At 42.2% G+C, this 26,389-nt stretch overlaps 1 protein-coding gene and 1 long non-coding RNA gene across 2 annotated transcripts in view; one reads left to right on the top strand and one right to left on the bottom strand.

Annotated features, from left to right (window-relative positions):
• Positions 1–25,379, bottom strand: part of RNF150 (ring finger protein 150) — a 127,345-nt gene extending 101,966 nt beyond the window's left edge. Inside the window, exon 1 of the mRNA XM_030015576.2 lies at positions 24,414–25,379. Coding sequence (XP_029871436.1) covers positions 24,414–24,879 — 466 coding nt within the window. The 5' untranslated portion in view covers positions 24,880–25,379. The remainder of the gene's footprint in view (positions 1–24,413) is intronic.
• On the top strand, positions 8,717–10,779 carry LOC121233389. Its single transcript, XR_005932701.1, has 3 exons — positions 8,717–8,849; positions 10,030–10,319; positions 10,552–10,779. It is a non-coding gene; the product is annotated as an uncharacterized LOC121233389 (long non-coding RNA).
• Positions 25,380–26,389: the final 1,010 nt, after the last annotated feature.

Below are 26,389 nucleotides of genomic sequence, written 5' to 3'. Positions count from 1 at the left end.
GATTGTTCTCCTGGCAGTAACAGATGAAGCACAACGTTGGCAACAAGCCTCTGATGAGTCAATGAAACCGTGTGAAATGATGGCACAGCACATGTAATTTTGAGACAATGTGCTACACAATAAGGAAACCTGGAAACTTGCTATTAGCCTCCTTCACAGGGCTCTTCATCATAAGCCCCGATAAAACAGGGTACTTGACCATAAGCTTAACATTAGAAACAAGTTGTGTCTGATTTCAGACGGGACTATTTCAATGCTCAAAGTCTGCTGTGCCACAGGTAGCCTTACTGAGCTGAGGTATGTACTGGACAGTCAACTGTACCAGTGATTAAGTTTAAACAAACAAAATAAACAACTGCCTTGAGCCATAAACTGCTCTCCTACAAGTAGCTACCAGCGCTCCTAGTACTGTACGCGATGCCTTTGGTACATATTGCACATAGAAAACTAATACTGGAAGCAGAAGTGGAGTAAGATTGCACAGTACCATTTAATTATATTTGCCTCTTGTCTTTTAATGTGGTAACTAATTCTTTTTCTTCTAGAGCCAAAACCAAAGAATGCATTCTTCTTGCATTAAGATATAATAATTGCAGCCTGAGTATGCGCTTCTTAACAAGATTTTGTGATAACATATTTTTACTAACACTGCTTTCCAGCTGGTGATGAACAGCCTGACAATAAGCCTATACTGATACTAGAATCCAATACCAGCTTTTTAACCCCTCATCCATCCTCTCTGACCTAAGAGGCAAAAATTTCTCTCCTAATCTGTACCTACCCTGTAACATTTGATTATTAAAAGCAATATTTAATGAGGGTAGCTGTTATTCTCGGCTGTCTACCACAGAACTTTTGGTAAATTTTTCCTAATACACAAAGACCCCATCTCAAATGCAATGCCAGCACATATTTTAAATGTAAAGTATGTACTGGACTCTGTGGGAGACCAAAACAGCCAAAAATATAACAAGCCATGTTTATGGAATACTGAGGCCAAGTACTCTGATGCTATACAGATCTTCTGCTTTGCTTGATGTCTATTCAAATGAGATGTGGAAGCATATTAAGTTGCATTTTTAGCATATTACATCTCCCATCTGCAAAATAAAAGAAAAACGTGTTCATTTGCTGAGAAAAATGCTTTTCCACTCTTTACTGCGGTCAGTGAATACCTTTACCTTTTATGTACCCTTTTCAATTGCTATAATTTCCACCTTTGCCAAGCCTGCTAACAAAACTACAGTGAAAATCATGTTAATGAATTAATAGTACATCTGTGACAGGAAGACAGCACAGGATTAAAGGATTTTAATCATTTAGAATGCATTTAAAAATGTCCTGAAGCTTAACCAAAGATAGGTTTATTCACCAAGTCTTATTCAAAGCTGGATAACTGCTTTAGAACTAGATCTTCTATTTGTTTGCAATGATTTAATATCAGTTCTGTTAACTTACAAGAAAACTCACAGATAGAGATGTGAAGAACAATAAAGAAAAGATGCTGTCCACTGCCTAGACAGTGTGATACAGATGGAAACTTAATCAGGTAATTCATTGCTATTAGCGAGAGACGTGCAGTTGGGTACTCATGTACCAGACTGATCAGATACACTTCCATAAAATAAGGTCTACCTTGATTTTAAAGACAGACTGAATTATACCTGTAACAGTTCAGGTCTGTGCAGAAGAGAGAGCCAACAACTCCAGGTCAGGGCTGACCCAGACTTTTAAGGCAGCTTTTCACAGTCCTGACATGATTTGCAATGTTCAGTTTCTGCTATTTAAGTGAACTTCTGGTAGGTCTGAAGAGTGTCTGATGATCTATAGAGGCTGGTGGCTATAGGAGGGTGGAGCAGAAAAACATAATGGCTCCCTGAAGCTACAATGAGGAAGTAAGTTACGTACATGAAAGAAACGTTGAAGAAAACAGTTTCTGATTTTTCGTTGAAGTCATAAAGGACAGATGGAAGATGCATAGAGAGAAAGATGCAACTTTTAGCCTTGATCAGAAAAGCTTACTTGGGAAGGGTTCCACTTACTATATAGCTTGCTTACAGCTCATCTACATCTGACTGGGGTATGGATAGGAGATGAACAGCCATGTAGCCATGCCATGTGAAGAGTGAGCATGAACACTGCATTTGTACATGCTATTGGGAATTATTAACATCCTCACCACCACCAAGAAGCCACAGGCAGATGTACCCGAGATGCATTCACAGATTTTCCAGCATAAGTAACTGCTCTTCCCTGACCTCAGATACCTTTCTTAGAAAATCTCCCCCTGCCCCATAAAATGTTTTGGATAGAAAGATAGACATTCTACATTTAGTTCTATTACATGTCAGAATATTATAGCTGTTTCAACAAGCTACTGAAACCGTGCAAGAAGATTACAGACCATCCTTAGGAAAAGCACTGATTAAACATGACCAGGCAAGCACATAGCTAAGAAAGAGCAAATGCATGCCCTGTAACAGTGTGGCATGTGAGATGACTTGAAATCACGATCAGAATAGAGATGAAAGAGACTGAAAGTGAGGATGAACTGCTAACGGGACAGGAGGTCATCAAGAATACGATAGATGTTCTACAGGAAGAGACTGCTCTACTGGAACTGGGAATATCATCAAGCCAGCCAAACCACAGGGCATGCCAAGACCTGGGGAGTGGGAAGCTGCAGCTGGTGTGATAGAAGTGCTCTCAGAAAAAACCAACACGAACAGCCTACGGATGTATGGCAGGGAAGGACTATGTCAGCAGCCTGAGGCTGGGAAGCTGGGGCATACACATTATATGGACAGTCCCACACCCACATATGACATGTAAGTTATTTACACTCATTCCAGTCCCTCCGTCCTCTAACAAAGCTATCGGCTGTTTTTCTGTAGCCCAAACCACTTCAAATGACATTTGAATATACAGCAGATTTATGTACAGGGCCTTCCTCTAAGCTGGAAGTTGAATCCAGAAACAGGGGAATCCTGTCTCGACTGACCTCAGATTAGGAAGCTGCTAAGGGGCTTTTGAGCTTTGCCTGCACACTACTGCTCTATTTTGCAGACAGTGTAATAAACACAGCTGCGCTTGGATGCTCAGCTCAAGGCGTAATCCATATGCAGTTCCACCATGCACCTTCTTTGGGAACGAAGCCATTTTACAAAGTTACTGGCCCTCCTCACCAACTCAGCTGCTTGCTCCTGCCGCAGCACCACTACTCACCCATGGTTCAGCTGGGCCAACGTGGTACTAAGGGACTGCAGGGTAAATCAGGTCTGATATGATCTAAAACCCAAACAAGACATGTTTCCTTTTTAATTTTTAAAAATCTTTCTAAAGCCCAGCTCATTTTGGAACAACTAAAAGGGCATAAAACTGCAATATGGGAGTGGGAAACAAGTAGCTTGGAGAAAGACAAGGAAGGAAGAGAGCAAGGGAGAATGGGGAGAGGCTGCTAAGACATCTATGCTTCTGAAGAAAATACACTGGGTCATTAACTCTCCTGTTGTCTCAGGCCTTCCGCAAACAGTCTGCGGCGTACTGCCTTCCTGGGGTCTTCATGAAGACAAAGAAAGCAGAGACTGTGCCATGGACAGAAGAGCAAGAAAGACAATAGACTAATGCAAAACTTCTAACAGTATTAAAAAGCAGACTTACATATGGATGTCTTGAAAAAATTTAAAACTTCATTAAAATAATCTTGCAGAATTTTTTCAGAGCACGTTTTCCATTTCAACTCTGTCCCCTCAGAACAGTAACAAAAAATGTTTTCTAAAAAATAAAGGGTTTATGCCAAATGTATAAGAATTACAATAAAGACAGAGCCACTGCTGTGAGTGCTATGACTAAAGAGGCAGTATTCCCTTCTTCACTGCTTCCCTCTAACTTTTAATGTCTCCTAAGTTAGAACCAGTAAGTTACCATTAGCTTAAAACTGGCAATCAGCACCTCATAACATCTGGCTACTTACAGAGTCAAGTTATATGCAGTGCACAAGAGGCTGTATTAAAACCTGAGATGGGTTTCATTCATGTTGCAGAAACGTATTAATCTCGCCACCTTGAACTCAATGTGCTGGATAGTTCTGATCAAGAAGCAGATTTGTAATGCTAAGAATCCTACAGTTCCTTTGAGGTAATCCCAATCTAGTAATTTATCCTGTTCAAATTCATACAAAATACTTTGCAATCATTGCACCCAAATAAATCATTACATTTGTATTTTCAAATGCTTTTAAAAGTAACAAACTGCACAAAGGAAGTCAGCCTCCTGACACTTGCTGCACAGGAAAACAAAACAAAATAAACCACACTTTTAGCCTGGACTCATAGTGAGCTTTCATTTGTAACCCTCCCAAAGACAGCTGCAGGCATCCTTAGACACAGTCATAATATCTGCCCCTGCAAGTGTTAAAATTAGCCATCCTAGGTGTGTTTGTTCATACCAAATACCTTTCACAAGTATCAGGATATCAGCAGATGAAACACCATTCAATTGCTGGAGGTGTCCAAAAAAAGTCTATTATTCAAATTTTTTCTTTAACATGAAATCTATTATTTCAATAGGAGGGGAGGGGCACAGGGAAATGCATTTGCTCCCACTAAAGTTCAATGTAAGCATTCATTGCCTGGATTATGTTCCCCCTTCACAGTTACGGGTTGGGTTTTTTTGAGATTTACAAAACTATGAATTGGTAGATTGAAGTAGAATTTCAGAACATATATTAAAATGATAATTTTTTTTTTTAAAGTGGAATTACAAGAATAGCTTATGGAAGAAGCAAATACAAATGGACTTCAGTTAGCCAGGGAGGAAAATTTCAGAGAGTCTTGCTTGTAAAAGAAATCCAAACCAACCTTGGTGGGAGTCCAGGCACGTGGAAAGAATAAACAGGGAACCAAAACTGGCAAAGAACAAGCTTGGAGAAGCAAGGTGCTGTGGGGATGCTTACTACCGAAAGAGGGGGAGTCTAGAAGGTTGGAATCTGCTCCTGACACACTGCAAGATTTGGCTACTCCACCCTTTTTGTCAGTTTCTCCATTCTTAAAATTGAACATTATTTATTCATCCTTGTAAAGAAAATTATCCAAAATTTTTTAAAAAGTAATTACATGCAATTCTGCAAGTTCCATCAGTTACAGATCCTTCTTGCAGAGACACACCAGTAAAAAAAAGTTGTAAGTACTGTATTCACTAATTGTGAACATCTTCTTAATTAAGAATATTTGTTTGCTACCTGGATTCTTGTCCTGCATTGTGATCTGTTGTGTGAACTGCTGCTCATACACACAGCCCAGTGAAATTTAAGGAGCACCATCTGGGTACAAAGATACACTCAGTAAAGCTATAAATAGATCAAGCAAGTTCATTACATGCATGAGGTACTTGCCCGCATGAGTATTTTCAGCGTGAGGGCCTAAGACTGTAAAACTAATCTCTACAGTTTTCCTACAAACAACCTTGTCTTTTTAGCTGAGGAGCTAAATACTCTAACAGATTTTTTTAATTTCTTATCCAAGCTTATCATGGAATATACATGTCCAGATGGAGAAGAACATAGAGACCACTCTCTGACTCATTGCTAATCAAGCAGTTGGAACAATATGGCAACAACATTTATTTCATTTTTGTACTCAGAAACTATGAGAAACTCATCTCCAGATGGAATCTCTTGCTTCTAGTACTCTGGAATGCTAATGAATAGAAGACAAATTCCTGTCCCCGCTCTGTTACACCTATGCATATACAAACTGCAGGATGGTATTATGTGTTGACTGTATAACACATTTTATTTAAATTCTAAGACCTGAAAGGTTAAGGACTAGAGCTGGCTGAGACACATTCTTTCTTCCTCCCTCTCTCCTCAGTCCCCCCCAAATCAGAAAAGAGCACAGAAAAGGGGCTTCTTTAAAACTGTCTAGAAATTTTAAAAAAACTCCTTTTTTTTTCTTTTCATTTTTTCCATGTTCTGCACAACTACAGCTGAAATGAACCAAAAAGCAACCAGCAAAAGTACTACCACCATGCCATGTGGACTCAAAATAGGGCTGTTTATGTCTACATAGATCATCCATTGGCAAAATAACTATATCGGATATCTACATGCCTTGGCTCATCTGTGAGTTAAAGACCAGGTGTGGGTTATCTGCTGTAGCCAATCTCCCTGGAGGAAGTCACTATTTTTATAGATATGTATGTGTGAATAAGGACACACAGACATACACTTACATCTGTATCTATGGGCAAAGGATTCATGCTATGTACTTCTAAAAAAAGGTATTTAGATGCCTAGATGGAAGTTATGTGCATAAATGGGTCCAAATCCATTTTAAGCAGGCAGAGTCCTTCCTCTGTGCTGTTCCTTTTATAGGAACATGGCAATACAGACTTTGCTTCTGACTATTCAGTAGGAAATAAATTCCTCTTAGCACATACTTCACAATGCTCTACTGAAACGATCTCTTCAGAGTGTGTTGCACATGCTTATATTTCTAAAACAAAGCATTTGTCAGAGCTACCTGTCAGTATTTGCAGGCTTCACATTTTTTCCCCCCACTGCATCTGTGTACAGCTGTGACTGATGTTGTTATATGGTTTGTTACATGGTTTCCACCATTTCTCTGCGAGATTTAAGCAAGCTTTGAGGATGATGAAAACAAATGCACTTAACATAATGCTGATATCATAGTACATTGCTAATTAGAGCCTTTATTTTTAATACTTAAATGAATACCAGGGCAGATCTCTTTATAGTACCTGCTGATTATAAGGGTTTTCCATGATGGATCTATCTGCAACAGATAAGGTACATGCCATATTCCCCTACTGAAATCTGCTTATCTGAACATGTACCAGAGCCAGAAATTTCAGATTAGAGTTGTAGACTGAATGTGAATTTCATAACTCTTTAAATGACTCGAAACAAGAATTTGATAGGAAACACTTCAGATCCAAGATGTTCAGAAACTAAAACTTGCACCAAATTCAGCAAATTTTAGTACACAAGACACAGCTGAAGACGTGAAGGGGATATATTTAAGTTATACAGTTGACTCCACACTAAGGTTTGTTTTAAGCCAATCTTCAGTTTAATAGTAACTTCTAGTTATTCCCTGAATATGCAACTCGGATGCTGTATCATGCTGTTTGGGATATTTACATGCTATTTTACATGCCTGTTTCCCCTCCCCTCCCCTTGAAAAACAAACAAACAAACAAACCCCCCAAACCCAACAACAAACAAAACACATATAGGGTCCCAGGGAGGAGTACTAGTCGTAACTATTGGAAATTTCCCTCTGCTGGCAATATTCCTGCTGCTTATATATTCCTATGTTTGGATTGCAGCAGAGACCAATTCTGCCCATATGTGAGAGGACATGAAAGGAGGGTAATTCTACTTACCTTAGTTCTTGTATGATGGCTTATGTTCTCTTTCTTCATTTAGCTTTTACGCCTTGGATGACTCAGTGCCCAAGTATGAGCAGAGAAGAACTACCAGCTCAAATCATGAACTTCAGCTACCCTGTTATTTTTATGCTGAATCACCTCTCTGGATCTCTCCTTTGATTTCTGATACTTTTATGTAATTGTAACATTTCTGTTAAGCACAGCTGTACATTTGATATTTGTCTGCATTTAGCCTCCTACAATTAATTTGGATCAAAGAGGTCAAAAGGCAAAGTGTCTTCAGGACAGAGCAATGCCTACCCTAACTGAGAGACAGAGATTCTGTCATTACCAAACATCTCGATTAGCAAAGAAATTCACCGTAATAAGGCATGCTGAAGACTTACAAAGGGGTTAAACAGTCACAGATTTCCAAAATGAAGGTGTAGTGAAAACTGAAAATAAACCATTTGCAGTACAAATCACACCATTCAGTATCTTGTCATCAGACCCTGAAAAGAGAGAGTAATCTGAAGCATGTTATAGGAACCAAATGAGATTAACATAGCAGTGGTTTTGAAAATCCCACAAGCTCTCAAAACAGATCAGCATCACTCAAAACACAATATTCATGTTAGAACAAAGGCACTGAACTTGCGATGCAGTATTGCCTGCATTGTGGTCTCTTCAGCTGAACAGTGTTTCCAGGAGAATTAAGAAAAAAAAAATCACCAACCAACCACATATTTCAAGATCTAATAACTAATCCTCTGTCTGGCACAAATTCAGCCCATATTAAATGCCATCTTAACTTGGTCAGACTGGCAACAGGTAAGGAATGACCTCTGCTAGGCTGAATGCGGATAGACTTTGTTTCTGTAACAACTGTTCACATTTATTTGGTACACAGATGGATGGTATAAAATGTAGATTCCACTCCTTCATGCAGATTGCAAATAGTGATTTTGAGCATTCTCCTAACAACCACCCCTGAAGCATTTCCCCCATGATAAGGCTGTCATCATTACCATTCCTTCTTAGCATACGAGTTAGTGAAGAACAGTGTGAAAACCATACTGCTCTCGCCGTCCAAAAATAGAACAGGTCCTTTTGCAGTGTGTGCAGCCAGTACCTGCTCGAGATCTAGAAGCTTTTATCTCAACTATGACTTTTGTCAGGCAGCAACATCTCTCGCAGCTCTCGTGAGCCCGGCTGCACCCTGTTGTTGGAGACGAGCTAGCAGGCACACGCATCCTGCAAGCCAAGCTTTTCAGCCTCTTCCTACTACACAGCTCTAACACCACCCCTCACCCCCCCCAAACCCCCCGATTCCTTTCATTTCACACAGAAGCCGTGAGGCTTGCAAGAAGTAAATTTTAGCTGTCAGTAGATTTCAGCAAAATTCGTTTGGAAGCCCGCTGTCAGAAACGACCTACTATTCTCAGGCACTTCAAAAGGTAAGAAAATTAACTTCTACCTATATCATAAATGTAACAATGGCTACATAATTTATACAATCACTTGAGGCCAGGTGGACCTTTTATTCAATGCGCTGGAGAACTCGTGCAAGTTAACACTTACCACTTCAAGGCACTCACAGGCTGGGCCATAATTTTACTCAATTACAAAATGAACTTAATGAAGTCCTGGTGTTGTCTGTTAGCATTACTTGAATCTGATAGATGTGTGCAATTCATATGAAATGCAGACTGTTAATAATTCACCGAGACTGCTGGTGAAAGACCGGTATTATTTCTGTTGGGCTGTGATGAATGGGGCTTTTCTGTACTTGACAACAACATGTTAAATACTATGGGGGCAGCAGAAGATATATAATGAGTTCAGGTATTTATTTTCTTGCTTTAACTACTTGGCAATGAAATCCTTAGGAAGTTTTGGCATTGACTTCAGCAGGGTTAGGATTTCAGAAGTAGAGGTTACAAATTAATGGCATAGGTAAGTGCATTGCTGGCAATCAGCAAACTTATAATGCTTCTTCTGAAGGAAAGATTTGGGGGTTGGAATTTTAAAGGATGGTTATTGGTTTTCTCTTAATAACATTAAAAAAATGTAAATAAATGAAATGGGGACTTGGGAGACTCTTAAAGTAATGGTGGCTAACCTGAAAGTTCAGAAATCAGCATCTGAGCTGGCCTGAAAGCAGTCTGCATAAAGAAAACATGGCCCGTGAAAAGTCAGTTTAAAGCCCAGTCTAATCCCAATACCCCACATAAGAACTATGGAGACCATCATATTGGTGCTGGAAAATTCTTTTTCCTGTGAACTTCTTGTGACTTCTCCAACCAAGCCATTTGTGTGCTTCTTCAAAGTAGCTAGAGAAGTGGATTTAAAATTCATCCGCCTATTTAAAACTTCATACATTCTTTCAGTTTCCATGACACCAAGTCTACGCAGCATAGCATCTTTCCACAAGAATAAGGTACAATCTCTTCATTGCTATAGCCTGAGGGTGCTTAAATGCTGTGTATATTATCCCTTTCAGTGATAGGAACATTGCCATTATTACAGATGGAAAACAAAAACGAAATTGTAATTATTTTTTTTGCAGCTGACTGAATATTGTGTACTTGAATAAAGACCTAATGCACTCTCAGATCCTGAAACTCTTGCCAACAGGTGGAGACAACTGTTGGATAACAGCATGAACATCAGTTTTATTTTCAAATTAATCAAACCTGCAATAATTCTCTGATGGATGGATTCCAATTCTGTTTTATTAAACAAGGAGACACAGGGGAAGGCAAACTAAGGGCCAGGCCTATGAAAAGCATAGCACCCTCAAATGGATACTAATCACCTCCACTCCTACTGATGTCCATTCACATTGAGATTGTGAAGGATCTCTGAGGCTTGTGCTGAAAAATACAGATTTGAGGACCACTGAAGACACTACTGAGTCACCTCAGGTAATCGCTAATATTTGCGTATTACACATAAATATTTGCCTGGTCTGGCAAGTCTTACTGTGATTTTAACACAGTTGTCATGGGGCATGCTTACATACTTAAAGGTTATTAAAAATAAGTATTGTATTATTTCCAGACAGATCTCTTCAACTAAATATGGCAGTTAACTTGTTAGGAATGTCTAATGGAGGAATTTCTGTTAATTTTACACTTCTCTCCTCCTTGGTTACAGTTTCTCATCCTCTCAACATACCCCCAACAACTGTCCAAGTGGCTGAAAGCTCTGTTCAAAATTGATATGTACCGTTGGGAACATCAAGCAAACATCTCCTGAATCTCTCAAGGCAAAATGAAGATGACAGCCTGATAAGGCCACAAGGGAGGACGCAAAATTTTACCTACTGGATCCAACTCTGCAAAACATTACAATAATTACTCCCAAACTGGAATAGGTGTAAGGTATGGCGCTGCTGTGTATCTGATGGGCCTAAGATATGTATGTATTTCCAAATTGGGCAACTCCCTGATTAGCAAGAAATGCTGTGTGGTTATTCTAAATTACATGAGGTCCTCTAGCTCATCTAGCAAGTACAATTAACTGGTTGATATAAATCTCTAAGACATCTGCAAATAACTATCCAGCTGTCCACACTTCTCACAGCTATGATTGTTCCTCTGCATGCACTGGTAACAGACATCAAATAAAACACAGTTACTAAGAGGCAGCATCTGGCTTTTGAAGGGTTTGGTTGGTAAACACTTCCTCAGGTGGAAGGGGAACAGTGTTCACTGGAAGTTGAGAGAAGTACCTTTGCTTCTTACTGTGATGCAGACATGCCTGATAACCCAGAAAGCAGAAGCCAATCTACGTTGAGAAACATAAAATAATCAAAGCATCTCTTTTAATGGGTATTTATAAAGCACCTGTTTTATGAAATATATAAAGTATATATCTTATATATACAATTATTAATAACAGCGCCTTGTTGTAAGGACCTTGACTATTCACAATGCTATAGGAGGGCATAAGATTCCCCAAGATTACCACAGTAACATTCTTAGTAATAAACCTCTGGGCTACATCAGACACTTCTACCCCTTTTCATAGATGCCATTGCCTCATAAACCACTTTCAATTACATTTATAGACAAGGTGCTCAACTTCTGGCCCACTCTTAGCAAGAACTAAACATGAGCTTAACTATAACCATTTGTGCAAATGTCATCCCAAACTGGGACATGAAGCATTCTCCAAATTACCTTAATGTAATGTAGACATAGAAATAATGTCTAACCTAAATTTTAAAATACCTACTAGTGAGTTTTATGACAGCAAAATCACTACCTTAGTAAAGTGAGAAGTGATTTTTAAGTATCAGTCTCATTTGCAAGTAAGGGATTTTAGGAGTTGCCGTATTGGTCTAGGTGAGACACAGTTATACTTGCCTCCCTGCTATCATTACTACCAACAGTCTATTGCTTTACACATGCACAATAGCTCCTGTTTTGCAGACCAATCCACAACAGATTTGGCTAGTCAGAGCCAAAGACAACAGCTTTGTGGTAAAACTAGCAGAGTTATCTTTGCATTGGCAAAAAATATTTCTGGTCTATGGGCACAAAATAAATTGTCCAGAAAAGACCAACAGCAATCATGGTGCTGATTCAGCACAGTATTGGTTGAGAACTAAGAACAGATTCTACCCATCAACTGTACAAGATAACCAATAGAAGATATTCTATACTACAAATTCAGTGCTTGCTTTGTTATTTTTTGTAAGTCTAATAGCAGAAAGATGGTTATATAAATTAGTTAACGGGAATGAAGCCCTTAATTATTGGAGAAAGAAGTGATAGGTCACGCATATTTAGAAACCAGATAATATCAATTCTCTCTTACTAAAAATTTCCTTGAACTACCAACCATTAGAAATTATAAATTCAGAAAAAATAGTTATACAGCCATATTTTTCTCTTAAAAATAGGCTATGGACTCTCATAAATTGCATCTTAAGAAGTTCTGGTTAGTAGACTAGGATAGGAAAAAAAAAAAGAAAAAAAACCAACTCTCTGGGACTTAGATGGCTAAAGAAAAAGGAATGTCTCTAGAGGAAAAAAAACCATAGAAAAATCAAATTTTCCTATGTGGTTTCTTCAGCAGGGGTTAGCGGGCCAGGGGAGTGAAAAGGACGGATGAGTGCTCTGAAGAATCAATGCGCACCAGAGGATCCTGACTGCCTTAGACATAGCTCATTACTTTCCCATGCAGTGAAGCTGTTTGCTAGCTTTCTCTAAGTCACCTATGGATCCAGTTGGCCAATATTCTGTGAGCAATACAATCCTCCATACTCAAACCACCAAGCAACATGCAAAACTGCTAAAGGCAACTAGAAAACGTACAAGCTCAGACCTGAGCACAAGGTGACCAAGCTCTTCATCATCTCAGGGAATGTTTCCACCACCTGTAAAGGCAGCAAGGAAGGACTGGAACAAAGAGAAATGAGGCAGCAAACAAGAAAATTTCAAAGATCATGACAGCAGGTACCAGCAAGAGATGGGAGTCAGTACAGAACTGAAATGGGGATTAAGAAATATGGATCAGTCAAGTATGTTTCATAGTCTCTGAGAGGAAGAATGTGTCCCCGGTGATGATGCCACAGGGGTCACAAGCTACTTCCATGGCTATTATTTTCCCATCAACATGAATTCACCTCTTCAGGATTCAGGTTCATTCACACGACTTTCATCTAATGGCTATTTTAGCTGTTTCTCTGGCAAAGTGAATGATGGTACTATTGGCTTTTGAAGTATTTCATCCCCACCCATGACACCTTTGCTGCTCTGGATTGCATTTAATCATGACATTCCCTTGTGCTGGCATTCACCATTTAAACAGAAGTTTTGGAAGAGAAAGGTTTTTTTAACTTCTTTTATGATGCGAGACAGATGTTCCAGCAAATGCTTGTTTTGTGGAGGCTTACAAGCAGCTCTCTGCATTTGTTGGCTACCTTCAGACACAAAAAATAGAAGTCACTCAGTCTGTTTTTCTTGCAAGTTCATTTTCTTGCAGCTTCCTCTTCTATAAGCAACAGTCACAAAGAAATAACAAACTGACATTGGTACATCACTATCACCCATCTAAGTTCTTTCCCGGTGATAAAGGACATGCTACGCAGAGATCCCATCTTGAAGAGGTGATGCTTCAGGCCATAGGGTTTACCTCCGCCCACTGCGCAGAGCTTCTGCCAGAGCTGTTTTGACAGTCTCCAAGTGTGGTAAAGAGCTGGGTGGTATTTCCAGAGAGGTACAGTCCCTAAACCTATAAAGAACTACCACGATCACCTTCCCTAACCTTCCTTGTAGACATACTACCACAACTTTCCCCAGAGAATGGGATAATTTTTTCCAGGATGGGACTTTAAGAGAGCTATCCAAGCCCATTCAAATAACATTAAGTTATGGGCAACTATTTAGGAAATTGCAACTTACTACAAGCCTGAATTTGTCTCACTTCCACTGATAACTGCTGATCCTTGTTATGTCTTTGTCTATGAGGGCAACCTTATCTCATACCAGGTCTCATTCCCATATGTATCTAGACACAGTGCTAAAGTCATGTCTAGCCTGCTGGTAAGGATATACACACACACAGCAAGGGCCAAAGATCTTATAGCTTAGGGACTGCACTGCGGGAAGACAGAAAGCTGTTGGCACACTATCACAGGGAAAAGAAATTCAGCATTGCAAACCTGAGTTCAATTTCTTTAAATAATACTTGTAATCAAATGCATGCATTGATTCCTGGAGAAGTGCAACATGTGAGTTGCGAAGAATCAGGTCTGTGCTCTGGGGTGGGACTAGTGTCTAAAGCTGGTAGAAGCTGATTAAAATGTATTATGTCATCAAAAAAGGAAAGGGAAACCAAACTGTTCTGAACATGAAATTCTAGGACATTAAATATCTACTAAAATAAAATCTTTCTTCAAACTCAGAACTGTAAGATCTTTTCTGGAGAGCAAAAACTTTCCAAAACAACAAAAAAAATCCATTTCACTACTAGAGAAAAACAGTTTTAATGGAAAAATTCCCAGTCAGTTTTTCTAGCACCCAGCGGGGAAACTTACTCTTCTGCAAAGGCATGAAAGAGCAGGATCTGCCTCTTTACATAGAGGGGACTATGATTTAGTCTTTTAAGAATTCATGAAAAAGACTTAGGAGTGTTCAGCACAAAGCCATTCTATGCATAGCAAATGTGCTATGCCTGATTGGCAATCTTCTGTTCATAAATGGCACTGCCACACGTCCCGATTGCTCGTGTCCCACTCCTCCAAGCCGACCCTGAGCAGCAGACAGCAGATGCTCTTTAAACCCTGAGTCAGCTGCAAAGGAAAAGCAACCAAAAGAGCATAATCCTGCTCTGCTTCCCCTCCCAGTCAACTTCATATGTAAAGCAATAGCCTTTGGCTATTTTTGCCAACCGTGTAAGGGGTGGGAAGAAAAGGAAAAAAACCTAGAAGAGATGAAAAATAGGTGCAGAGCACATAGAAGTGAAGATGGCAAAAAAAAAAAAAAAGGGTGAGAAAGCCAAGGGAAAGATTTACTGGAAGTGTGGAAAGAAATTATACCACCACCCCCCCCCAAAAAAAAAAAAAAAGATTAAAAAAAACTAAGTAGAAAATGAAGAGGATAGGGGCTTGAAGGAAAAATAAGGCAAGAGAAAGACATCAAAGGCAGGTTTATAACAAGACATAATGGATTTTAGTCAGACAGCTCCTCGTTTTCCAGCGCGAAAAGTCTTGACATAGTATTAAGTAAAGGTATGAATTTCATGGACAACCAGATGGTACTTCAAACACATGGACATATAAACAGCAAAAAGAGACCAGGCACAGAGATTACACAATCTTGGGAAAGCTGCCTCACTCAAGGAACGTGATACTGGCAGGTAAAACAGGAGACAGTGAGTGTATAATAAAAGCTTAAAAAGGCACAAGAGGGGAAAGCATATTCTGTACAAGAAGCAATCATGAATGAGACTGCAGCATCAGACTGTTCTGTTTTAAAGGGTTTTTTTGAGTAAACACACAGGCATGCCCCAGAAATATGGCCAAAGATTTAAGATTCTCTAATACAGAGACTTTTGAAAGGGCAAATGAAAAGCAGAAATATATTTCTGTCTTCTAACAGAAAATATTGAAATGGAAAAGGAAAAAGAATACTAACGTTTTAGCTAGCATCACAGGATGTAAAACCAGAGAGATCTTTATCAAACACTCATACAGTGCATAATTGGAAAATCCAAGAAATCTTTTATAGTGAAACTTGTTAGACACCCAGAGCTTTGATCATGAGGAACTGGAACTGCTCTGCTAGTATGACAGTAACAACTAGGTGCAAAAGCTTCTCAAGTGCTCCACAAATCAATTTAAGCAAAACAATACAATCGTACAGCTTATTGCACTGGGTCTGAACCCAGCAACCCACTACACATATTCAACTAATGTTGACACATTTTACAGTAATCTTAAGATTAGACATATAAGTTTACTAAAGATGATTCTACCTACTAGGCTCTTGCATCCATTCTTAGTGCTGCTGTGTGACGTCAGACACATTCAACACAAGGTAACAGGGACCGTGCTAGAAATGCATTTTTTGACAAGGACTGCAAGATCAAGGAATAAATAGAAGAGCACAGTTTAATGATGTGCGATTTATAAAGCTGGAAGCCAGAGATTAATGTGATGCATAACTCTCTTTAAAATACATATATTATCTGGTGAGATATTCTTACAATGACTTGCAAAAAAGAGATGCCTTGTAAGGAAAGATTTGAACAGTTAGAGGCAAACCAAAGAGCACATAAAAGTGAGAAAGCCCAAGGTACGGAACAAATTATGAAGAAGAATGCTATCCTATAAAATTAAGCCAACACTCAGGGACAAATGATGCCGGTTCATAGACAACTACGTCAGTAGTAGGGGGCTGTCTTGGTGGAAGAGCATACAGAGAGAACTGCTTTGTTATGGAGCACGCCAGTGCCAGGGGTCCTCTCTCATGATAAAGGCTTCAAGACACTATGGAATATAAATTAATTTTAAAAAGCTATGTCTCATTAAGTGTGTAGCACAAGGGAGCACTTGCCAACTCATCCTATCCCATGTATCCCTGGAGGAACTACATTCCAATGCAGATGTAATGCTTCTATCTGTATTTAAGGAGTATACAAGCTATACTTAAACCAGGACTCTATGGAGTTACATGGCAGTAATGTATGTTACCATGGTTTGGGAACTAAAAAGATAAATATTTTTCTCCCTCCAATTGTGTCTCAAACTGAAAAGAAGGTTAAAATAAATGGGCTACCTTTCCAATTTACAGCAGGGACTATTACATACATAAACACAGTTAAACACATCAAATTTGAGATCAAAACTCTGACAGACCCTTAGGTCTAGCAGTATAATTGAATATCACTATGATTATACTGTCAGGAGCAAATGAACAGGCACTTCACTTTATTGATGTTATTTATAAGTCACTCTTGAGAGGGAAAAGAAATGAACAATTATTTGAAAAAGCTATTATATCTTTAAGTAGCAAAGAGTCAAAGATGCTAGCTTTTCATATTTCAATGTAGAATAGCAAGAAAACAAACAGGTTAATCTTTTCATCATCTCCTTCAGTTCTCTGCAGTTCAGTTTTCTAAGGTTTATCTCAAATAATTTATTGAAGAAGAGCCAAAAACAACAATAAAAAAGCCCTTGTTAAGCTTCTCTTGTAAAACACAGCTGTGTAGGACTGTTGTTTCATAAGCAAACTAATCTTCACAACCTTTCTCCATCCACTAGAACTGGTGAAAGAAGAGGTGTTTCCACTCATCCATTTTTGAACTAAGAAACATTGATTCCACCAGGGTGGTTAAGTTCACCTAAATCAGTGATTTTCAACCTACCCTGGCTGGAGGGTTACTTCTAAGGGGTCCACAAAATGCACTGAAGAACAGTAAGCCTATTATTGATGAGCTTCAATTCACAGTAAATTTATTAGCAAACTCGTAGGTTTATGAAGCTTGACATCCACTAATATGGGCAGTAGGTCAGACAGTGGATATAAAGCTGGCAGATTTAATACAGTAGATTTTAAAAGTTGAGGTTTCACCTAAGTGATTTGGATTTTCTCCTCCAGATAACAGAAACTGCAGCTGTTAATAGAATTACCTTCTGAGATACTACATCTAAATGCACTCATGAACAAACAGGGTACCCTGGGGGGTCCTTGACCTCTGCTCGTCTGCATTCAGGACCTGGTCAAACTGTGCAGTGGCTGACATGTGGCTTATCCATCTAGATTTCTCTTCCAGAGAAACCAAAACGCTATGGAGTGAAATGAGGAGAGAGCTGGGCACTTAATGAAGTCCTGGGTCACACCCCACTACGGAATCAAGACACAGCTGAGCAAGCCTGTTTGGACATAACCAGTTATAAAATATTTTGCCCCCTCTTACTTCTTGCAGTTGCCACATACTTCCCTAAACTGTGTGGTACAATGGATACAGTTGGTTTTAAACCTTATCGTTTAGCAGTTATGCCTCTGCCAAGATGACTTTGTGGAAGTTATGAGAATTAAATATTATTGCAAGATAAAGTATTACTATTCAATATCCTCCTACTTTTTATATCTCTTGCCTCAGGACCATTGTGCTGCTTACACAGACTGCATTTGGTTCTGAAGCACCCCCAGACTCTTTCCTTTACAAGATGCTAAGCAAAAAGCACTGTGACGGTAGTAGATGGTAACACTGGAGGAAGCAATCCTGCATTTGTAAGGTGATAGATTACATGGACTACTCAGTCTTTTCCATATCTGATTTCTATGAGTCAATGATTGTATTGTTCGCTCCCTTCTGTACCAAAGAAGTCATCAAGTGACTAGTACTGAAATGCAACTGAAAGGGCAGAAGTGGGGCTTGTCTTGAAATGAATGCTGTTTCTGTGCTGGTTAGCTATGCAGAAGTTATTGGGAAGTGGAGAAGTCGTTGGGCTATCCCTTCATAAAGATCTAACTCTTCATCAGCCTGGCTCGTGGTGTAAGGAGGCAGAGGTCACTTGAAATTCAGTCATCTCACATGACAATGCACTATGAGCTCCATCAAACAAGTGCAGCAAAATAATGGGTTCTTTTAGTCCTTTGCTTACATAGGAAAAGTAGAAAGTGTCTTCTCTTACCAGGAAAAGAGACTCTTAAAGTGCCAACACTGAACTAACTGTAGGTTTCTCTCCCCTTCTGCTGAAAATGTTCCTGTGCTCTGTGAGGTACCATGAAGGGGGGGCAGCACGGAAATATATCTGCATGTATCAGGGAGCTACAATGGAGTTAACTCACTAGCCACAGACTGCCACAGCATTCTAATAATGCAGGCTAGCATATACCATTTTAAAGCCAAAATACCAATGGGACTAGAACAAACCATCACTTTAGCAAAAGCGAGCCATTCTCCTAAGGAGAGTGTGTCAAAAGGAGGTGGTCCAGGTTAACAGACAGCAGTTAGAATCAATGCCGATACCGATTTGTTTCCGAGGAAGATTTTCTTCTTGCTGTGTCACTTCTTACTGCGGAGATCTGAAGACAGCACTTGTATGAATATCATTGCAAACAAATGCTGCAGATAACCAAAGGGCATGCAGAAATCTAACTGCTTTTGCAACCAGTAAGCTTGGAGGATCAATGCAAACTTCAATGAATCAATACTTCACCACTTCGTAGGGAAAGCTGTACCTTACAACTTGATCCAAAGCTCAGTGGACTCACTGTCTTTCCACTGACTGCAGTGGGCTCTGAAGGAGATACACAAGCCACTTGCGAGGTTGAAAGAAGATGCGAGATTCAACGAGGCAAAAAGTGTCTCATCTAATGACAAAGTCAGCGCCCCAGCACTGAAGTGGCTGTCCCAAGTAGTACTGGAGACTAAGGTTATTTTGTTGCTCTAGCCCTTGCAGGTCGAATTTATCCCTTTTAATTCAGTTAAAGCTAAACCAGTTACCTAAGATCACAAAGTCCCCCCACCGCTTGCCATAGCTGAACACATCCGCAGTAGAGAAGTCTAGCACTGAACCACAGCAGAACTAGTAGGCAGAAGTGTCACTCACTAGCGAACGCAGTGGCACTACTGCTCCCTCTAGCCAACGTTATAAATCCTCGATTTTTGATAAATACCGAGAACCAGATTTTCAAAAACTACTGAAAGCCAGACCTACGTGATGGATCCAGGAGCTCCTCTGAGTTCCTAAGGATGGCAGCACACCCCAGCCATGCCTTATTTCATGACGGATAAGGCTCAGAGATGCACTAATCTCCATCTCCCTCCCCCATTGAGTTGGTTTCTATTAGGAATGAATCCTGGGTGCCTGGAACAGAAAACAATTATAGCAGGCCCTGGAAGTCTGAAATCTCCAACCCTCGATTAATTCACACTTATCCATATGTAAATTCAGTGTGAATGCTGTCAGCACATTTTCCTCATTAGAATTCGACAAAAGTTTAGGAAAACAATTGTTTTAGTAACGGAACAAATGTAGCTATGGTACTGAATTAAGCCTGTAAAGAGAACAATCTTCAAATTCAGTGTCTAATTTGCACATCAGTACAAACCTACAGGGGACCCCTAAGCCAAAACTACTACCAACACATCTTAAAATATGTAAAAGGCGAGACTAGTCATTGATCCTGGAACAAAAATCCAAGTACAAGGGAAGAAACTGTTATCGAACTGAATGCACACAGATCAAGGCTGGCCACATTCACAGTGCGTGTGGAGGGACACACCTGGTTTTGCAGTGGGACGGCTGTGCCCTCCTCACGCAGTCTGGTGCCCACATGCTGCACTTGAGGGCCAAAGAGGGAGGGAAGAAGTCAGAGCCACCTTAGACCACATATGAGATTCATGTCTCAAAGATACAGTTGACAGTTGCTGCCAGCGTGTACGAGCCATTACAAAAAACGAGGCATCTGCCTCTCATTGAAAACGGGCTGTCATACACGCAGCACATGACTTAATATTTGTGATGGCATGCACTGGAAAAGCAGAATACAGAGAATGCAAAACTGCCTGACTCACATACACTTCTGGTGCAAAATACTCAGGATGCAATTTACTTCACATAATAATAATCATATCCATTCTGTGACATATTCTGACTCACCCCCAAATTCAAACTGAATGTTACAAACTGTATTAAATAGTAAAGATTCGATTTTTACCCACATAGGAATCATGCGTACAGTTGCAGTTAACATCCCTCCCTAGCCCCAAACACCTGACAGGTGCCCAAATTAGAAGTGGTCAGCCTAGGTTCCCTCAAATAAGAACTGGAAAGAGGGAAGTTCTCACCTTGAATCATCCTCTAGAAGGCTCCCTTACTGTATCTATTCAGAGCTCAGAGGAAGTGTTCAGATATGTGCTACAACAGGTAGTAAGAACACTTCCAATTAATACTAAGTTATTAAATGTAGACACAGTGGCTAGAGCCTTTTCAAACCTAAATAACAGCTCATTTGTTCTGAATAAGAAAAAGTGTCAATCAGAAACCCCAGCCAACACCATGGATTATTCTTCTGGAGGAAAAAGAACATCCTCTACATTAGTAGAGTACTTTTCTACTAGAAAAGTTGATTTAGGAGAAATAAAAAACATCCGAAATAGAAATTCTAGAGGCTTTTGTTCCTCCTCTGGTTAAAACCTACTTAGTCAAAAGCAAACAAAGTTGGACTTACAGCTCCTATACCATACTTCAAGGCAATAGAAATAAAGATGCTGGTTTGCAAAGGCTGTAGCAGATGATGCAAAAGCTAAGCGTGTCCTAGCGCGAGAACCACAGAGCTCCGCACTCCCTGTGAACGCAGATGTAGCAACTCTACCTCTCTCTTCTGGATATGCAAGCAGCGACCTAAGTACAAGCTCCCTGAAAGCAAAGGCTTTCAATACAGCGACTGAACTGCTTCAAATCGAACACTTGGTCTGTTCTGTCTGGTGCACTATAAATAAATCCTAGAAAGTTGTATTTGAAGATTTCCACAAGCTTCGACATAATACCACCCTGGTGTCGACTGGAGGGGTGGGGGTGTCGGGAGGTCTGCCAACCCTCCTTCAACCTCAGGAATGGCATCTTGCTACAGTCGCCTCTAGATTTTAAAATCAGGAGGCACCACGTTAGCAAAGGGTCATTGGCATGCATTGTAGCAGAAAACAGGAAATATAATGAAACATACAGCTGTGAAGTAGGATCTTTGGCAGGAGAAAGAGAGCTTTGGGAAGAAAGCGGCAAGGGCAAAGCACTATGAAGTAGCAGATTAACGTAGTCAAGAGGAGGAATGAAGCGCGGGGTTAGAGATGAAGAAATGAGAGTGGAGGGTGAGAGGAGCAGAAAAAGAAACACAAAGAGAGAAAAAGACAGTAAAAGAAAGAAGGCAAAGCATACACAGAGAAGAACGCACATAAGGAAAAACATCTCTCTTGGGAGTAAGAGTTCTTTAGAAAGGGCAGGAGCCACACTGTTAGGCAACAGGATGTACTGTTTTCTGTATAGAAAGAGTTTATTTAAGCTTATATGAAACCTAAAAAAAAAAAAAAAAAAAAAAAAATCTGTGGCAGAAAAGAAAAAAGTAACATCATGTTTCTTTTGACTTTTAAATTGCTTTTTAGGTCATATTTCACCCTCCCCCCCCCCCCCCCCAAAGTATTTCTCAGGATGGAATTTTCTTGTTCCCACTCCAGGATTTGGCGTGGGCAGAGCGCCGCAGATGCTGCTGAACTCAGAAACCAAGAATCTGATTCATTCTTCCCTTGAATCTTGTGCTATCATTTAGACTGGGACCAAGCAAACGTCAAAGGCTGCAAGTCAGAAAGATAATTTTACACAGCTTGTACATTCACTTTGTCCCAGTGTAATGGTGGTATGAGAGGGAGACTAAAGATAAGTCCAGTTCTTAATCCCTGCTACTTTGTCAAATATTTGTTTAAGAATAATTGATTTTCCTCCTGTTCCAGCAGACTTATGCTCTAAAACTCCTCCGAGTTTTGACTGTACGCAGAGGGCAGGTTTTCCCTTAGGTAAGACCAACAACCGTTTTTCAACTTCACAGAACAAAAATCCTTAAAACAAAGACAACCTCACACAATCCATCAGCAAAGCCCTTCAGTCCCACTGTGTTCAACAAGTCCGGATTATTTTCTGCAAGTTTCCTTTCATTTCAGCCTCTGGTACTGTACAATCACACTGCTGGGTATCAACTCCGAACTCAAAAAGGATTCTCAGAATAAACTGTATGGAGTCATGTGACATAAAAGAAGCTGCCCTCAAGATAAGCGATACAGCGTTGGTATTTTTGAAAGCTGAGGCCACTTTCAGTAAGAAAGATTCCCTGCTTACTTCATTTTAGACCTTAAAACAAACAAAAGCTCTAACATTTTAAAAGGTTAGACACATTTTTTACTCCCACTGTTTCTTAATAAAACACCATTTGTGTGGGAAACCAGCTTAGTGCATACTTTAAAAACAGGCAAACCATTAATTGATCCAACGTGTTGGCAGTTTTAGAGAAACTCACTAGACGAGAACAAGTGATGCATCTTAAGTTTTGAAACAGCCTGAGCTTTACTTCAAGGGTGCATAAGTATGCCAAGCTCCTACTACTTTATACTGCTTAGTATATAATCTGAGATACTTAAAGTAGCAAGAAGTATAATCTGAACAGCTACTAAACCATGTGCAGGTTATAAAGCAGAGTTTTAAGAAGCTCAAGAGGTTATGAGTTGCTTGTCTCCAAAAACAAATAGAAAATACTAAAAAAGTCCCATCTTCCACCAGTCCTACCAAAGAAACATGTATTTGCCCAAATAAATGGTTAATCTCTTAAAGCGGCTGCACACAAGAGGTTCCAAAAGCGCTACTTTTGCATCAGCAGTATTAGAGCATTATAGTTAGGCAACAAACTCTTTCTCAGCGCATCCACGCTAGCTAGTTTACTGTGGAAATTTAAAGTGTCATTAGAATAACATCCTGTTTTGCAGCCTTTTTGTGTTTCAATTTACCCCTAACTCTGCTAAGATTCAACTGGCATGAAACAGCTGGGCATGATTAGTCACTGGATGCAGACCAAACTGAGATTTCACAATAGGTGGCATTTTAGTCTCCATGGCACGGGCTGCTGGTATAAAAGACCACTGACCCCTGGCAGAAAACACCATCCCTAAATATAAACCCGGTGATCTGTTTTTAAAACAACATTATTTCGGATCAAACATTGTTACAAAACCAGCGCTTTTGGTGGGCATAACCCGAGGATCGGGTTGTTTCCGACGACCGGATTTCTGCTCGGTGCTAGTCGGCGAGCGCATGTTGGGACCCGAGCACCCATGTGCTGACACTGCAAGCACAAACTCCACCAGAGCGTTCACCTGGAAGAGAGTGAACCCCCGCCCAAGCCCCGTCCTGGACAAAATATCTCATGTTCTCACCAGATCAGATACTCGGCGTTCCTACTCTATCCCACAGCTTTTACACTATCATAGGCAAGACAGCGGACGCCGTGTTCCCTACTTTATTGCACCTCCCGATAAGCCTGCGCCGTAAACACTACGCTTCTCCTCTTCTGAAGGTCTCAGTCGCACCCGATCCCACGGGGCACCTGCCAGGGCATCCTCGGGGCACGACAAAACATCAGTGCCCCACAGTGGGCTCAGGGTCGCATCCGTTCCTCCGGCCAGACCCAAACTTTACCTCTCCCAAACTTTTCACCCCCGGAGCACCGGCGCGCGTTGCTGCTGGCGGCTCATCCGTCCTTTGCCGCGACGGCACGGAGAGGCACTCCACGGCCCCCGGGATGGGCACCCACCGCCCGGCAAGGCTGGCAGCCCACCCCGCTCCCTGCCGGGAGGTGCGAGGACGCCCTCCCCGCCCGCACCTCCCACCCCAAGGATGCGGGACGGCAGAGCGGGCTGCCGGGCGCAGGAACGCGGGTGGCCCGTCCACCCACCCGAGGCGGACCCGGGGGCGCGCCCACGGGGGCGCGGGCAGGGAGGGTGCCGGGGCTCACCTGCGTGGGGCATGGTGATGGTCTCGTTGGCGTTGCTGGAGCCCACGTTGTAGATGACGACGGCGGAGGCGTTCTGGGCGGCGGCGTGGCGGATCTTGTCCTTGTAGGTGCAGTTGCCCCGCGGGATGAGGGCCACCCAGCTCTTGCCCGGCGCCGGGGCGTTGAAGCGGGTGCCGGGATCGCAGGCGTAGCGGTCGGCGGGGGAGGCGGAGAGGGCCACCTGCCCGCGGGCGTCCTGCTTGGGCGACTGCTCGCCGTAGCGCCCGCACTCGCTCTTCTCGCTGCGGAGCTCGGCGCTGCCGGCCGCCGGGTCGGCGTAGGTGATGTTGACGAAGGCCGTGTACCACTCCTCCTTCTCGGCCACGGTGAAGTCCAGGCACAGCAGATGCACGAAACAAAAGGACAGCAGCCATGTTGAGAGAGCCAGGCTGCGGCACGCTTGGATCACGGACACTGCCATCTTCATCTGCCGGGGGGGCCCCCCCCGACCCCCCCCCACCCCGACCCCGGCCGGCCCGCTCCCGCCCCCGCCCGCCTGGCTGTGCGTGCGCCTGTGGCGTGCCCCGAGCCGCCGGCTCCGCGCGGGGCGGCGCTGCTCCCGCCGTGCGGGGAGGGGGAGACGAGGGAGGAGGAGGAGGAGGGGGAGGAGGAGGAGGGGGGCCCTCCCCTCTGCAGCCCGCTGCCTAATTCATGTCGGGGCCGTTTGAATTTCCTCGGGCTGGCCCCGTCTCCGCCCTCCTCCCCCCCCCCTTCCCTCAGCCGCCTGTGCTTCCTCCTGCCCCTTCCTCCCCTCCCTCGCCCTGCCCGCACAGCTGCCTCCCCCCGCTTGCTGGCAGCCCGGCCGGGCGGGGAAGGCGCGGAGGAGAGGAGGAGGAGGAGGAGGAGGAGGAAAGGGGGGGGGGGATTTCCACACGCAGAAACGCTGCGGCGACGCTCCCGCTCCGGGCCCGGCCCCTACGGAGGGACGGCGCGGCCCGCCGGCGGGGCTGCGCTCCCCGGGCTGCGGGGAGGGGCGGGCGCCGTGTGCGTGAGGAGCGGCCGGCGCGGCGGCGGCACGGCGGCGCCACCTGGCGGCAGAGGGGCGGCAGCGCGGGGGGGAGCCGCCGCCGGTGCCGAGGCCGAGGGGCCGTCGCTCCCGGGGAGGGAACGGAGCGGCGGGGAGCCCGGGTGCGGGGTGCTTTGCAATTAGTGGGCCGCACCTCCCGGCCGTGGTTTTAACTCTGATTCCCACCCCCCCCCCGCTTTTCCTGACTGCTGTAGGGTAAGTTAAAAAAAAATTAAAAAAGATGGCAAATGTCACCATGTAATTACGCCACACAGCTTAGAGGGATAATCGCTTGTATATCAGGTTTTAAAATACCAACTGAATAAGTTTCTTACTATACGCTTCTGAATGACGGTGACAGGCGCGTTTACCAAAATCGCGTGCGCAACCGACAGGAACACAGAGGATGCGGAAGGTGAAACCTCCAAGAATGACAGAGCTGCTTCGAGCTCCGCGGACAGGGACAGAAAAGAACAGCTTAATTTTGGCTCAGTGGAAGCCCAGATCTGGGGATTTTTAATGTATAAAATGCCCTAAAAGAATTTTGGCCGAGACTCAGATGCCTTTCAAAAGGGTCACAACACAACTGACTCTGTGTTTGTCTATCCTAGTGCAAGAGAATAGCAAAAATTCTGCTTTTCCATAACTATGTGCAGTATCAGAAGGATGTCTCACAAGATTAATAGATATAGCCTATTTTAGCCCCCTCGTTATTACAATCTGCTGGAAGAAATACCATTCCTTTTCATTTAGATGAGATGCCTGAGTATCTCGCTAGTGTCAATATTTGCCTGTTTCCAGTTTATGTTTATAGCTGCCATTGGTCTAAGCAAACAGATGACAGCCTTAACCATATTTTATACACACACATGCACATACATGCTGCTTTGAAACAGTTACCTCTCCAAAGCTGAAAAAGGTGAATATGGAA

Source organism: Aquila chrysaetos, chromosome 1 (genome assembly GCF_900496995.4).
Source record: "Aquila chrysaetos chrysaetos chromosome 1, bAquChr1.4, whole genome shotgun sequence".
Lineage (NCBI taxonomy): Eukaryota > Metazoa > Chordata > Aves > Accipitriformes > Accipitridae > Aquila > Aquila chrysaetos.
Note: the sequence above shows the minus strand (reverse complement) of the source record. Positions and strands in the feature narration are given on the sequence as shown.